Below are 16,453 nucleotides of genomic sequence, written 5' to 3' on the forward strand. Positions count from 1 at the left end.
TGCAGAGGAAAGGCACTCCACTTAATCAGGGAGGAGGGGTCCCCAATTTCCTCCGATTCCCCCTGCCATTGCAGCCCCATCCCATGCCACTCCTCTCCCCCGCCCATTCTGGAATGACTCACAACTCTCCAAAGCAGCTCTGGAGGGAGCACAGCAGACAGTAGCAGGAAGGAAGCAGAAAAGCCCTGTTGTACAAGTATCACTCTGCTCATGGGTCTGTGGATCCAGGCCATACCAGGGGTGGGCAACCTCAGGCAGTCTAGGAGCCATTTTCTACCCCTTTACCTCTTATGGGCCACACTATTGCCATGGCAGTGACGGGAAATAAATATCGACTTGAAAACAAGCTAAATTTGACCTTAGTAAGCCTCCGTAGCAGTTTGCCACTGAATATTGGCAGCAAACAGCCAATTCCCCAACCCCTGATTGTTGGGGGGTGATGGAGACTGCATGCAGCATATGGGACAGGTGTTCCCCACCTCTAATCTACACCATGAGCCTTCATATAACCTGCACCTATCCTATACCATGAGCCAAGTATAAAAACAAGAGAAAACTTAATCCAGATATTTTCTAAATTCTCTCTAGAGCACTGTAAAGATTCTGGCTGTATATGAAAACTTCCTGCTGCAGCTAACAGGACAGACCAACAGTGCAAAAGGGATGGCGATTTGGAACACAACTCAATTAAAGAAAATCTCAAATCGATTAACCAAAAGAGTGGTGACTGATCAATTAAACCTGCATAAATGTGCATTTGACTATAACCATAATTTCAAAAACGTATTTAGTGTTTTCTCTGATGGTGAGTGTGCATAACAGCCGCCATCTTAGAAGAGGCATTGCTTCCTGCGCAAGAGTGAAAGGGAACGCCTAGAATGACGTCTATCCTCTGCAGTTTTCATAAGTATTTATACAAAAGTGATGATTTTATTCTATTTTTTATAAAGAGCTGTCAAGTAAACAGATTTTGAATTGATCATCTGTTGACCGGGGCTGGTTACAGGGAGCATACAACTCCCCTGTTAAAACAGCTCCACTGTTTCCAAGCACAATTCAAAGTGCTGGTTATGACCTATAAAGCCCTATACGGCTCCAGTCTATGTTATCTGAAAGACAGTATTCTCCCTTACGAGCCTGCCCATGCTTTAAGATCCTCAGGGGACGCCCTTCTCTCAGTCCCACAACATCACAGGCACGTCTGGTGGCAACGCAGGAGAGGGCCTTCTCGGTGGTTGCTCTAGTGCTCTGGAACTCTCTTCCCAGGGAAGCTAGACCAGCTCCCTCCCTGATGTGCTTTCGGAGGCAGGCAAAAACTTTCTCGTTCCAGCAGGGCTTTGGAAAATAATCTTGACTTCTGTTTATGCCAAGGACTTTTAAAATTGTCATGTATTTTAAATGTTTAAATGTTTTAATATTGGAACATATTTAATATATTTTTAACTTTTGTATATTTCTATTCATAGGTTTTAAATGTATATGTTTAAAATGTTGCAATGCCGCCTTGAAGCCATTGGGCAAAAGGCAGGAAACAAATAATAATAATAAACAATAACTTAATCAATTAAGCAATTAATTAACTAACATAGGTGGTTCAAGGAAACGGGGACAATATGATCTAGAAGACAGTGGCCCAGTTTGGACAATTATATTTCAGCTTATTAAGCCAAGAAATTATGAGCCTGTTGTTCACACATGCAGCCCCATCACTCCTCCCTTTGCACAAATTAAACAGGAAATATCTAATTCATCACGCTTTTCCATTTACTTAACGAGGAAACTATGGTTATCAGGCTCCAGAACAAATCAGGATCTTTTAAGACCCTAGCTTGTTCCAGACTTCGTAACTATAGTTTCCTGATTAGCATGAAATGGGAAACTATGGTTAATTAGATATTTCCTGGTTTAATTTTGGCTTACACCATGGATGGACTAAATGAGCTGTATGTGTGAGCAAAGGGTTCATGCATATTTCAGCTTAATAAGCCAAGATATAGTTGTCCAAAAGGAGCCAGGGTTAAAGTATAACAGATCAAAGGAACCGTTTTAGACTGGACTACTTATAGACAGTATGGACAGTAACATAATGTCAATTACAGTTGCTTCCCAGGATTAAGGGAACCTCGGTCAATCTCTCTGTCAAATTCGGTCCGGATGTCTTCTAATAAGCCATCATCTCCAAATGCTCCCCATTCAGTATTGATGCACATCCGTCCTTCATCACCTTCCACCAGATCAATGTGTCTCATTTCCTCCATGTAACAGGCATTTGTGCCAGTACCTTAAAAGATGGGAGTGGGATTTATCAACAGACTTATACCAAAACAAAACAAAATCCAATATCCAATATGCTCAGCAAAGGAATCAAATGTAATACCAATTATCAAGCCAACTTCGCAACGTTGGTCATCAAATCCACAGGTCATCATTGTCCCTACGGTGTCATTGACAACTGCCATAATGTCTGCATCGTAATCCTTTAAAATGAAATGGAATATTTCTTATATCAGACAATTTTATTAACACATTTTAATTCACATATTCCATTTGTCAGCGTGACATAACATCTCAGTAAATACTATTTACCAGGCATGATTTTTAGATCAGCTCCCAGATCAAGTTTTCCTATTTTTCCTTATTACTGCAATGGGTCTTGATCTGTGAGTCTTCCAGTTATTTCTTCTCCAAAAAAAAATCAGACCCTCTCAATTGGTGACTGAGTGCAAGCAGTGGAGGGTGGTGGCTCCTAGGTCAGTGGAGGTGGACTTCAGTAAGAACCATTCAGAACTCTAAAGGAGCAATCTAAGCTTGGATAGCTCCTTTAGAGTTCCGAATGGTTCTGAATGAAATCTGGAAGGGATTCACCACCCCCACTGACCTCAGAGCCACCAGCTTCCACTGAGTAGAGTCTGGGTCACTTCTAGGGATGTGTGCACAAGCAAATCTTGAGTTCAGCAAAGTTCTCCAAATTCCACCTAAAAGCTTTGCTTTCCCCCCCTTTACGCAAGAAAAATTGTGCATATTCCCATGCATGTTTTTCCGAATTAACACATTAATTGTACACATATTTGAAATGTGCGTATTCTTCTCCTACTGTTTACAGTGTGTTTATGGCCATTTTTCGCTATGCAGTGCTACCTTAGTTTGCATTCCGATGCACAATGACTTGGGAGTAAGTCCCATTCAATGGGGGACCCAAATGGATTTACCTCCAAGTAAACATGCATGCATTATAGGATTCACAAGTCTACTTTGTCTGAGAGTGGATTGTTTTACTCAAAGGCATCTGTGCACATTTGAATGTTCTTTAACAGGTAGGTATACTTGGCATATAACATTCCCTGGTAGAAGGCCTGTACAGCCCCAAACACACTGGAGCTCTCAGTCTGAGCATTATTATTTTTGGCTCGTCCTTTTGCTGGGAGTGAAAATGCCATGAAATCAGCTAGCATCTAATCATCCTAGTCTGATGCAGGCGAGGATCCGTAAAACACTTTAATGTCTCACAAGTGACAAATCATCCAGTTCATCTATGCATATATGTAATATATCTATACTTAAGAGACACTCTTACCCCACGTTTCTTGATTGCTTTGTTCAGCAATTGCACTACATCAGCTCCCTCGACGCCACTTGCTCGGAAACGTTTCGTCCAGGTTATCAGAACACCCTAGCAAAATGAAACAATCAAAATACTACCCACAGTAAATAATATCCCATGTTCCCTTCAGCCAGGATTCACGGTTTCAGTTTCCTTTCCCAAAATTAGCTAAGAACTACTTCTCATGTGTGGTGGCGCTGCCGAATTTCCAAAGTGCGAACTTGCCCACGTCCAGATGGAGGAAGTTAAATGGGCGAAGCAGTCACAAACACACCCCACATTGCTCACATTTGCTGCAGTGACAGCTCTCCTTTTCAGAGTTGCCACAATCATCGAATCCGTTTTATTTGTCTGTGTGACAAAGGCTGTTACATCCACCACAACAAAACAAGGTGTCGACAGGGCAGCCTAAATTCTTACAAACTCAGAGAGAGAGAATTCATATGAAAGAACTAAACTGAGAAAAGGCTGAGATTTACACTGGTGGAAAAAAGACCCCAGTAGCAATGATAACTAGAAATTATAGCAGGTGGTCTTCTCTGCAATCTACGCCTGATTTCTTTAGAAAATTGTGGCAGATTTTTTGAGCTGCTGCAGCAAAAGTTGCAACGTTGATTGTAATCGCATTACTATAATCTGCTAACAGATCACAACCCGTTCTTGCTCTCAGAAGATCTCCCAGAAAACAATCCCTAATCTCTTTATACAAGGAGCAGCGTATCAAGTAATGCACTACATCTTCCACTTCCCCCGCACCACAAATACATGTCTGTCGCGCGTAGGGAATTCCTTTAAACTCCCCCTACAGATAAGTTGAAGGCATTGTTTGGAAATGGAGGGCAGTAACGCCTTTTCTGAGAGCAAAGAAAGTCAGGTCTTGAAAATACTGAGGTCTGTATTGTTCTCTCTCAACATGGCTAAACCATGGGGGAAAGACATGCAGCTGGCTGGCAAGTACTTTTTTATAAAAATCTGCTGCTAAAATTCTATTTCTGATAAAAAATATATATCCTTGCCAGCCAGAAGCATCTGAGCATCCTCTAAACAAGAATGCAACAATGTCAACCAATTGCAAGCCCAACCACTTTCTGCGAGCTGTTCAGTGAAACACGGTTTCACCAAACTGCTTTCCTCAAAACACATCGGTCTTTAAAGTATGGTTGCCTTGTGAATTCCTGCCTTAAGAGAATCAACTTTCAATCTTAGTAAAGGAGAAAGCACCCCAGGGAGGAGCGCCAGCAGTTTCTCACAATGACCGAACTACATCAATTACGCTTGAATGGGCATGCATGTATTTCACCTCAAGGGAAGGATTTATATAGGTCTCCCACAACTACAACATTGCATGTGCCCAGATGATCCAATGGAAGATGGTTTTGAGTCAACTGTGCATTTTTGTTTGCTTGTCTTTGACAACTCAGGAACATAGGAAGCTGCCTTATACTGAGATCAGCCCCTTGGTCTATCTAGTTCAGTATTGCCGACACTGACTGGCAGCAGCTCTCCAGGGTTTCAGGCAGGAATCCTTCCTAGCCCTACCAGTAGATACTGGAGATTGGATATACTAATCACAGGGTGACCCATTTCATCCATCACGGCAAAAATGTATGTATGCATTTGTTTTGTTACATTTATATCCTGCCTTTTCCTCCAAGGTGCTGCTTCAGAGGAAGAAATGCTGTTCCACCAAGGGTGAGCTATTCCACCTGCTCCCCATACACACACACACCTGGAGACTTTAAAAGCAAGTCTGGAGCTGAAGTTTGGGAGGTGCTGCTTCAAGAGGGGAAACATTCCAACCATTATTTTTTTCCCTTATCTGCTCTGTTTTGCTGTAAATTTGTATTTAGTATACTTTTGAATATTATTGTGATATTGTTGATTAGTATTGTTGCGCAGTAATTTTTTGTTTGTTGATTAGTATACTGTTAAATATTGTTGTAGTTTTAATTTTTGTAAACCGCCCAGAGAGCTTTGGCTATTGGGCGGTATAAAAATGCAATAAATGAAATGAAGGACCCCAAGGCCTCATACATGATCCTCCTCTCTATTTTATCCTCTCAACAACCCTGCGAGGTAGGTTAAGCTGAGAGACAGTGACTGGCCCAAAGTCACACAGTGAGCTTTATAGCTGAGTGAAGACTTGAACCTGCGCCTCCCCAGTTCCAGTCCAACATCCTAACCACTACACTACACTGGGTCTCCAATAACTTAACAATAAATTCTTTATCATGCATCAAGCACCTACAGTAGCAACACGGTCAAACCAGCTAAATAGAATTTTAATACTATCTGGTTCTTTTAATAGGGAAAGGGCCATCATTCTGTAGTGGAGCACAGAGATGTGCGGATTTTGTTTAATCCATTCTACGTGTGTTTTGCAGATTGTCAGGCGTCTTTCATTCCATTATCTCCTCGTTGATTAAATCAGATTCCCCAACCCCCTTTGGAAAAATACGCAAGGACATTGGGCGCAATTTACCATCACTTTTGCCAGTCCGCAATATCTTGCGCATTTTTCTTAATGCTACAAGCAGACAAGCCAAGAAAGTAAAAAACACACCAGACTGTATATCCATGGAACCTTTGCAACTCAGAAGGTGTCAGTCTGCTGCGGAACCCATGGGTTGAATTCATAGAAATCCAAAGTCATTTGAATCCATTTTGGATTTCTCTGACATCCGTAGTTTGAACCCTGGTATCTCCAGGGAGAGCTGGGAAAGAGCTCCGTCTAAAACCCTGGCGAGTCACTGGCAGTCAGTGTCGACAACACCATATCGCAGCTTCCTACGTTCCTTCTGCATAGTAATAAAGCCAAGATGTGCTCTTACCTCATCTAGCTTGGTTTGCCTACATGGGAAAGAAAATGTGAACCCCATCGGTACTTTCTTGTCCTTGATTTCCTGCTTCTCCATGAAATCTCCTAAACATTCAGCGACGTGATCAAAAAGCTGAGAAGGAAAAGAAAATGACATTAGAAAGTCAATTTTTTAAAAAAAAAATAATCTCCATCCTCACAAGTTCTACTGAAAAAATTAGAAAAATAATTAAGAGAATCCATACCAACACGGACTATTTTGGTGGCAGCCCCATGAACCCATAAAACACTTGAAAATCAAAGGCTACTGATATGCGTTTCAATGAAACCGAATAAATCCTCATACGGGAGTGGGGGAATCCTTTGTGAGCAAGGCTGCGGCAAACTTAAACGCACTTACGTGTAAGCAAATCCAAAAGAAACGAATGGGATGGTAAACAAGGTTATGTCAGGAGAGTGCAGCAAAGCCCAATGCAGACATAATGTTCTAATCATAGTTAGGAGATTGCAAAATTCTCACTGACACCCTCGATCCTAACTCCCCTTCCCTTTCTGAATTCCCTGCTCCGTTCTTTTTTCAAAATCAGTGTTCTATGCACGCTGATCTTGCTCTACTAAACCACCGTGAGCTTCAAAGTTGGTGTCAATGATCAGAACCAAGTGTGGACAACCTGGTTTGAGCTAGCCATGATTTAGTATACATGTAAGGCTAATCAAAGTTAACTGCAAAAAGAGACAGGATGGGGAAATGTCCAGAGGGAGAGGGCATGAAGAAATACATGACTCATCAACATATTGGATTCCTGCACTGAGCAGGGGGTTGGACTCGATGGCCTTATAGGCCCCTTCCAACTCTACTATTCTATGATTCTATATTCTTGAACTTCATTCTAATTACAGTCAGGAGATTGGAAACACTCCATCTGTACTGGGCATTTGGAATAGACATTTTGATGGGTATTATTCAGGGCCTTTTGATGCCACACTTTAACAACAGAATGATATGGGATTTACAGTGGGATGCCCACTGAGCAGGTTAAAACCTCTATGAACAAGTATCTATATTTAGAAGGCTAAGCAACATTCATACATCCAAAAGAAACAAGTAACCCAAATAGATATTTTGGATTCAATCCTGAGCCATTTTGTGATGCTGGAAAACTGTTGCTCCTTGATTCAAGGAGCTCAACACCCAACCGCCACTTATTTAACAATTACTATTAGACATCAGGAAGTTGACCTGAACTTCTTTTGGACTTGGAAGTGAGGGAGACAGGAGAAGGCAAAGGGAACATCAGGACCTGCTCCAACCTGCCAGAAGATAAGAGAGGAAGCAGGACCATTCCACCAGGCCTGCTGGCAGTCTACTCAGCATTTTTCCTCTTCCCTCCACATCCGTTTTCCCTTTTGTGCTGTATCTTTTTAGATTGCAAGCCTGCAGGTATGGACTGCCATTTTTTGCTGATTGATTGTAAGGCACTCCAGATGCCTTTTTTGGCCAAGCAGCAGGATAAAAATGCTTTAAATAAAAATAATAAATAATACTTACTAGAGAAATGGCTTTCTGGAACTAATTAGGGTAATGCTGGAAAAGGAACGTTCTGTTTTGGTCAAAAAAAGTGATTTGCCCCTTCCATACCGCCCTCCTTCCCAAACTCTACTTTTCATGCATCCATTTTCGGTTTACAGCTTCTAAAGGCTTTGGTGAATCATAACCAGAATGCTGATCCCATGCAGAGCAAAATGTCTTATCTCATTCTTTAAAGTCACACACCCAGAGGTTGTTTAATATTTCATATATGTAGGGTGCTTCTTTGTTTTCTTAAAGGCAGCAGACTTTGCACAGCTCTATACGGATTTATGGCTTTCAGTACTGCAGTTCTTTCCATGCTATGGAGCAGGCGTGACAAAGCACTATGATACTGAATTGGGAAATGGCAGCACAGCCTGGCAAGACGGCCAAACCATGGAGCATCAAGAAGGCTGCTCCAGCATTTGATCTTACATGTTTTGTTGCAAATGCAACACAACATTGGACTGCACAGAAAGTTTCAGTTTCAAGTACTGGTACAGGTGTGCCTTCAACAAAATCAAACATGCAACACTTGGACTTCAGAGCCAAAAACACGGATAATTTGACTCCTAATGTGATCAAATCTGAATTAACCTGCCCTGAATTGATATTTCACTGAGAACAAGTACAGGAAAGCCCCCCCCCCGCCCAAAAAAATCTGGTAAACAAAAGTAATTTGCAATGCAGAGTTCTGCCCAAAAATATGCCTAGGACACAATCCAGGCACCTGAACGTTTTGACTCTGATTCATTAAAATGTTATTATAGTGACTAAGAAATGGAAACATGCATTTCCAGTTCTAGAACTAACACATATTTTACGTGATCCATCCAATGCCGGTGACCAACCCAACTTTAAATAACGGTTAGAGTTCATACAAAGTGTGATTATTACCAAATTACAGGTAAAATAAGATATTGCTCAAAGGAACATACAGACTGTCCTCATCAGTCCAAAACCGACCGTGCTACAAACAAGGCCTTTTGACCATAGCACCACTGAAATGGTTCTCTTTCATCAGCCATAATCAACTAGGCCAATTCGGACATTTCCTAGCGCCACATCTACATGCTGTAGTGACAGGCCGATGTTTTCAAGAGGCAAATAGCAGGAAGCGTGCAGGCAAAGCCTGGGGCCTGCTCGCTCAAAATGGGCATTTTTGCAACAGCAATGTCAACGATTCCTCATATGAGTGCTGCTGCCTGGCCCGGCAGGCCAAATCACTGTCGCTTAGGCTCAGCAGCCATCCTGCCAGGATTTAGGGTCCCCATTGTCAAGGCTTATCCTGGGAAAAGCAAGAGAAATGGCAATGGAGAGCGTAAGGTAGGCTAAAAGAAAAATGGCAGCCATCTTGAGAGTGGATTCCAATACCTGGAACTTACACAGGAGCTTTTAGTGGAGGAAGTCGGAGAAACTCCTCCAGCCTGTCTCGGCTTCACCAACCATCCATGTAGCTCCTACAAGCTCGAGTTGCTGGCCGCAAAATGTATACACATGGGCAAATATATGTGTTCCAAGAGCAAAAGAGAGAAAGATCTTTCATTTAAAATAAATGTAGAGGCTCTGCTGTACAAGGAAATATGGCAAGCAGGTGAAGCAGCTGAATTCGGAACCAGGGACACGAACAAGAAATAACGGATATTTTCCATTACATGTGGGTGTTAAAATCCTATAAACGGGCTTCTTCTTACAGAGCATTTGTATTCATTTATAATATTTATAGAAAGGACTGTTCAGACAACACACTAAGCCATGGTTAGGCTGATAACCCTTTTGTAGCAAATAGCTAATGAGAACTTTTAGAACATGGTTATGTAGCCACCATGGTTTCTGCAGCCACCATGGTTAGGGCTGGTTCACATGACACGCTAAGCTATAATGTTTAGCTCAAAATGCTTAACCACTGTGACTTAGCATGTCATCTGAACAGAGTTGAACTTTTCTCTGCGGACCTCAAGGAAGTATATATGGTTGTCTCCCTCACCTCATTCTTGCAACAACCCTGTAAGGTAGGCTCAGTTGAGAGATGACTGGTCCAAGATCTGTGAGCTTAATGGCTCAGAGAGGATCTGAACCTGAGTATCTACATAACCATGTTTAAACACGCTCACTAACTATTTACTGCAGAAGGGTTAGTGGTCTAACTATGGCTTAGCACGTTGTCTGTACAGGCCCTACGTGTTGTTTGTGATTTGACATTGATTGCTTTATGGTCATCCCAAAATATGATAATAAAGATAAAGATGAGTATAATAAATGTATAAAGAAAATGAAACAAACTAACAGCAGTAAATATCTTAACTCACAATTGGGGCTTCATTTTCATGCCCACAGTCATGATTTTAAGCTGACTGTCAATTCAACTAGTCATCACTGCATAGAAACAGCTCAGTTTGAAATGAAAAAACTAGAAGAAATGATCACAAGAAGTCTATTTTCATATTAAAAATTAGCATTCCGTATTCTTCTCAACAAGAAAACAACACAGGGAACTTGACTTCAACATATACTTTCTAATTTGATAGGGAATTGTTTTAAAGAGATGTATTCTAACATTAAAACTTAATATATTCTAATATGTATTCTATCATTAAACTTTTTAATTTGCTTAAAAAATAAATATCAGAAAATCCAACAGTTATCCTGATGTAATCAACAGCACGAAAATCTTTTAAAACGTTTTTTTTTAACCTCATATAAAGCAGAACATTTTTAAGGAGGAACCTTACCCGTGTTCCACTGCCATGCATAATATCTTCTGGAGTATTATAAACCTCAGTTTCCATTTGCACCGTCTGCCTTTTCTCATGAGAGACTTTCACCCGCAAAATACGAAAGAAAGATCCACCAAGATCTAGGGCAATGAAATCGCCTTTCTCTGTTTGGAAAGAAACAGGACAACAGTTAAGCATCAAGTCACTCTGGTACATAAAGAATTTTCCCCATTCACTAAATAAAATAAAGCAGAGAGGGAGTACTGAAAGTTATACTATCAGCACTCACCTTTTGACACTGTAAATATAATTGATTGACCAAAGTGATGGCATTTGCCCCATCCTATCTAACCCTATCTAATCAGACGAACAAAGATAGCCATCCTTGTTTGTTTGGAAATGAGATCAATTAACACAGTCTTTGGAACAAGATAAAATGCAGTGTACATACAGAGCAGAGCACAGAGAGACACTGAAGATCAGGGAGGTACATGAATGTAAATACGTACACACTAATAAACATACACACATGCACACACACACAACCACCCTTTTTTTAAAACCGCTTTTTAGCATCTACTTTTTAGGCTCTGCATTAGTCCACCAGAGTTGTTTTCAGAAGAGTAAACTAATTTACCCTCTCAACCTACATTTCAATACTTTGTCGATTCAGTAAGATTTAGAAATGAAAAATATGCCACATGGGTTGGCCTTTCATACACTCTCAGTTCAAGACTCTCTTACTCAGCCTTTCCCAGCCTGGTGCCCTCCAGATGTTTTGAACTTCAACTCCCATCAGCCCCAGCCAACATGGTCAATGGCCTGTGTAGCCTAAAGTTCTTCTAGCCATCCTATCAGCAATCATGTATGTTTGGAACAGTTTGTGAAAGAAGAGATACAACATGAACCTCTCCATTTGGGAATCCACATTTATCAATACTACATGCATTTAAAAAGAGTGTCATTTCGGAATCATCCAAACTACACAGAGGAGTGCTTTAGAGTGGTTTGGAGTTTGCTAATCCTAGAGACAGTTCCTTTAGAGTCCTCAGAGGCCCATTGTTATAATTTTTCATCGCACTCTGAGGATAAAGTCATCCAGCGTCAAAGCAATTTAGATGCCACTGTTACAGCAGATCCAAGTGAGGTGTCCAATGCCCCATCCAGCCATGTTTTCTTGAACCAATTCCAATCAAGGAGGCCTGAAGACCTGGACGAGGTGCTTGCAGTTGTGCGATGAACTGTCTTGATCCCTGCTCCTGATGGCTAATTAAGGCTAGCTAGCATGGCTTGGCTGGGTGGGTGGGTTCAGGTGTGGTTGATACTTCACTGTGCGAAAGAGTGTTGCCTGACGTTTTGAAGGAGGATGTGTTGTTAAGCCATAAATAACTTTTAGGAAACGCCTCACCCCTTATGTCTCTGCCTGATCTCTACGATCACCAGAGGATACATTTCTGAGGGTGCCACAGGAGTAGAGCATTTCGTGTTGCAGCACCCACCCTCTGGAACGCTTCACCAATTGACATGAGGCAGGTTCCCACAGTTCTGGCGTTCAAACGTCTTCTTAAAACTCATCTCTTCACACAGGCTTTCCCAGAAGTGTGACCCAACCAGCTATGGTTTGTAGCACATAGTACAGTGTGCAGTTTTACTGCTGATTAATTTTGCATTGTGCTGTTTTATTGTTATATTTTATTGTTATTCTGAAGCCATTGCATTTTATGTTTATTTAATACCTCTGGGGAAAGCAGTATATAAATTATTATTATTATTATTATTATTTATTTATATAGCACCATCAATGTACATGGTGCTGTACAGAGTAAAACAGTAAATAGCAAGACTCTGCCGCATAGGCTTACAATCTAAATAAAATAAAATAAACTGCTTTTGCTGAAGCCATGCTAGTTTTAGGAGCAGCAATGAAGCAGTGTCAAATTTGAAAAATGTGTCCCATAATCCCTTGCAATGCCACAACTTTTGGATTATGTGCACTAAGAGATGCAGCCACAGCACCCCCTGTAACCCTGGACTATGGGTCACTAAGAGAGGCAGTATAGCGTAGTATGGAATGCCCTCCCCTTAGAGGCTCGACTTGCGCCAACACTGATTTCATTTCGACGTCAAGTAAAAACATGGCTTTTTAACAAAGCCTTTGATGGTTAAATTCACTACGATGGCACATTGTTTTAAGTGTTTTAATTGCTTTTACTGTTTTAAATTATATATTGTTTTAACTTGGTTCATGGTTTAATTTGTTTTTAGCTGTGTATATTTATTGTTCCATACTGTATGCTTTTATCTGTACGCTGCCCTGAGATCCTAATGATATAGGGTGGGATACAAATGTTTTAAATAAATAAATGGTAGTTAGGGTTGGACTGGGACTCAGGAGATCCGGGTTCTAGTCCCACTTGGGCATGAAGCTTGCTAGGTAACTTTGGACCAGTCACTGACTCTCTGCCTAACCTACTTCACAGGACTGTTGTAGGAATAAAATGGAGAGGAGGACTGTGTAATCCACCTTGGGTTCCTTGCAAGAGGAAAAAAAGTGGGATATAAATGAAATAATTTTCTCCAACTGTGCATTATACTGGTCTGGAGGCAGCAAAATACCTTGGACTGACATTGCTTAAAACTTGAAAATAATATTTTTTTATAATATTCTGTGGTTAAAACTAATTAAAATGTCGCTGCTGAGTACCAATACCTGACATTAACTCAAATGGACAAACAGATTTGATCATTATAGCTCCTCGCTTGTTTAAAGTTAGCCATTTCCTTAAAAATAAATAAATAATGGAAAACAAACAGTAGAGCAGATGGCTTCCCCTGCCCAAAAGGTAAATGAGCCCTGGAATACACATCAAAAAAATGCTGCACTTCAGAAATGCCCACTCTGGTAATACGAACCAAATTAACTCACTGTCTTCAAATTGAAAACGGTGCCCCAGCCAATAAGACACTTAAAAGTGCATTCAGATGTAAAGGCAAACTATGACTTGGTGTCAAGTGCAGGAGCAGTCTGGGGCTCGCATGCGCTCTCCTCCCATTCCTGCCGCACGGCGCAACTGCCAAACTCCCTTCACTTCTTCCTGGTCTGCAATTCTGATTTACAGGCAAACTAAAGTCTATTGCATCCAGATGCAGCAGCAAACAGTGGTTTTCTGTGAACTCCGAAGTCAGAGTTCACAGCACGCGAACAGCAAAGGAGAGGGGGAAGGCAGCATGCGAGTCCAAGGCTCATAGCTACTCATGCACATACAGCTAAACCGTGGTTTACTGTTACATCTGAATGCATTGTTATAATTTTTCATTGGGTTAAATAAGATTCTGAGTCTTACGTTTACTTATTTATTTAGTTATACCCTATTTCTTCGATTCTAAGATGCACTTTTTCCCACATATAAACGTCTCTAAAAATGGGGTACGTCTTAGAATCGCGGGTGTGTCTTACTTTCTTTTTTCTGTTGGTGGTACTGAAATTAGTGTGCGTCTTACAATCGAAGAAATACGGTACTATTTTTATCCCGCTCCTTTGCCAAAAAGGCTCATGGACAGCTAACAAATCATCAATAAAAAGTCCCTGCCCACAGGCTTGCAATCAGGGAGCTTCTCTATATGACCGATTTATTGCACTCATGTCTGGCAACTCATGGCACTTTGCATGTCATAGGTGTTCCTTTGTACCCGCACCAGTGATTCTGGTGTATATGAACTATTGTGAGTCCCATTTCAGCACACAGCCATTAAGGCAGGTCTTAATCCGCTTCCACATGGATAAGTTCAGCTCCCATAAATATTATGTGGAAGATCCAGGTTTAAAAGATACATCACTGTTAAATGTTATATTTTGTATTTGTGTTTTTAGACCAGTGGTTCCCAAAGTGGGCAGTACTGCCCACTTGGGGGCGGTGGGGTTGCATAGAGGGCGTTAAGAGGCAAGGGGGCAGCAGGGGGGCGCTCAAGGTGGTCTTTTCCGTACCAGGAGTTTTGGTTACAGAAGGAAATTTCTGATCGCTATCCTGCTCTATGGAGAGTGGTTCAGAAGCTCCTGGTTGCATTTCCAACATCATATTTGGTGGAATGTGGTTTTAGCGTGGTCTGCCTACTTCTCTCCAAGCAAAGAAATCAACTCCAGATTACTAAACGTGGTGATTTAAGACTCATGTTAAGTGACTTTAAACTAGACATTGGGAAATTGGTATCCCTTCATCAAGCCCATCCATCACATTAGGAATTTACAGAATAGTGAGGTACTCTACCCTAGTTATTAAACGTGATATCTAATATTCTTGCTAAATGACTATCAGACTTTGAAAAGATGATATCACTGGATCAAGTTCATAAATTATGTTTAATTGAATAAACTAAAAAAATGCAATTGGATTTTGAATAAATATTCAATTAATTGTTACTGTTTTGAATTTTATTGTTATTATCTTCCTTAGCGGGTCATTGAAAACCGCTACTCTGAATAATGATTTTTATAGTGTAAGGTAGGGGGCACTGGTCATGAGTTTATGGAACCAAGGCGGCAGTTACCTGAGAAAGTTTGGGAACCACTGTTTTAGACTGTTGGTTGTTTTATTATGTTTTTTATGGTATTAATTTTTGCGAACTGCCCAGAGAGCTTTGGCTATTGGGTGGTATAAAAATGTAATAAATAAATAAATGTAGCACAAAATATTGTCTTTGTTAAAAAATTCTCGGTAACACTTGCTGCTGCACAGTTTAGCACTTGCCAGGACTTTATTTACTACGTGTCTGTGATGCATATAGACTGCAAGTTGTGGGGTGTGTGTGTTTTTAAACCTGCAATCTTCTACTTATGTTTGTAAAAAGAACACAAAATTGAATAGGTAGTGCATAAGGCACACAACTACTAACGTATATATAAACAGATTTCAAAGCTGGGGTATGCAATTCTACATAACTAATGTCAATTCTTACATTTTAATTATTATTATTTTTATATATATTTATATACACACACAGTATCCCAGCCAAACTAGTAACGCCTCAAATATGGTACACTCTTCCTCAGCTGTAATGAAGAGTGCACAATATTCAAGGCCGGGACTTCAAGTGATTCTCCATATGGAGTGGAGGAATGTATCCTTCTTATCATCTACGGCAATAGCCTGTCAGACGGTGTTTGTAAATGATATTTGCTGATGAAGCCATTTGCAAAACAGAGTGTGAAAATATACCAGATGCCTGTTTAACTTTGTATGAACTGTTTACAACTCTGAAGAAATTAACTTTAACTTTGCATGAATTGTTTATAACACTAGAGAAATCTATTAACCCTATACGAATGATTTATTTTTTTTATTAATTTTTATTAACACAAATTAAAATACATCAACATAAACAATCAATCAAAAAAAATTTGAATACACACAAAAAACCAAAGCTCAACTATTAACATTTGTAATTTGTCAATATTCATAATCAAACAATACAATACAATACAGTTGCTCCCCTTCACCCTTTGGGATCTATTCCTGCTTCCAAAATCTCATTACTTCTTCTGGTGGTGGTTTTCCACTTCCCTTAGAGAACACATATACCAGGAACTGTTTCCAAATTCCAAAGTAAGAAGAGGCATAACAAATACGAATGAATTATACGAATGATTTATAACGCTGAAGAAATCTGTTTAACCTTGTCAAAAATTCCTTTATAAGACTGAAAGAATCTGGTCTCCTATATAGAACATTTTTGTTCAGCTTGTTGCTCTT

General features: G+C 40.4%; 1 protein-coding gene across 1 annotated transcript in view; it reads right to left on the minus strand.

Moving 5' to 3' along the window:
- LOC134403015 (hexokinase-1) overlaps positions 1-16,453 on the minus strand; it is a 51,281-nt gene that overhangs the window by 21,031 nt on the left and 13,797 nt on the right. The window contains exons 3-7 of the mRNA XM_063133028.1: positions 10,722-10,870; positions 6,433-6,552; positions 3,575-3,670; positions 2,378-2,477; positions 2,098-2,281 (exon numbers count right to left, since the gene is read on the minus strand). Of these exons, the coding sequence (XP_062989098.1) occupies positions 2,098-2,281; positions 2,378-2,477; positions 3,575-3,670; positions 6,433-6,552; positions 10,722-10,870 (649 nt within the window). The remainder of the gene's footprint in view (positions 1-2,097; positions 2,282-2,377; positions 2,478-3,574; positions 3,671-6,432; positions 6,553-10,721; positions 10,871-16,453) is intronic.

Source organism: Elgaria multicarinata, chromosome 8 (genome assembly GCF_023053635.1).
Source record: "Elgaria multicarinata webbii isolate HBS135686 ecotype San Diego chromosome 8, rElgMul1.1.pri, whole genome shotgun sequence".
Classification (NCBI taxonomy): domain Eukaryota; kingdom Metazoa; phylum Chordata; class Lepidosauria; order Squamata; family Anguidae; genus Elgaria; species Elgaria multicarinata.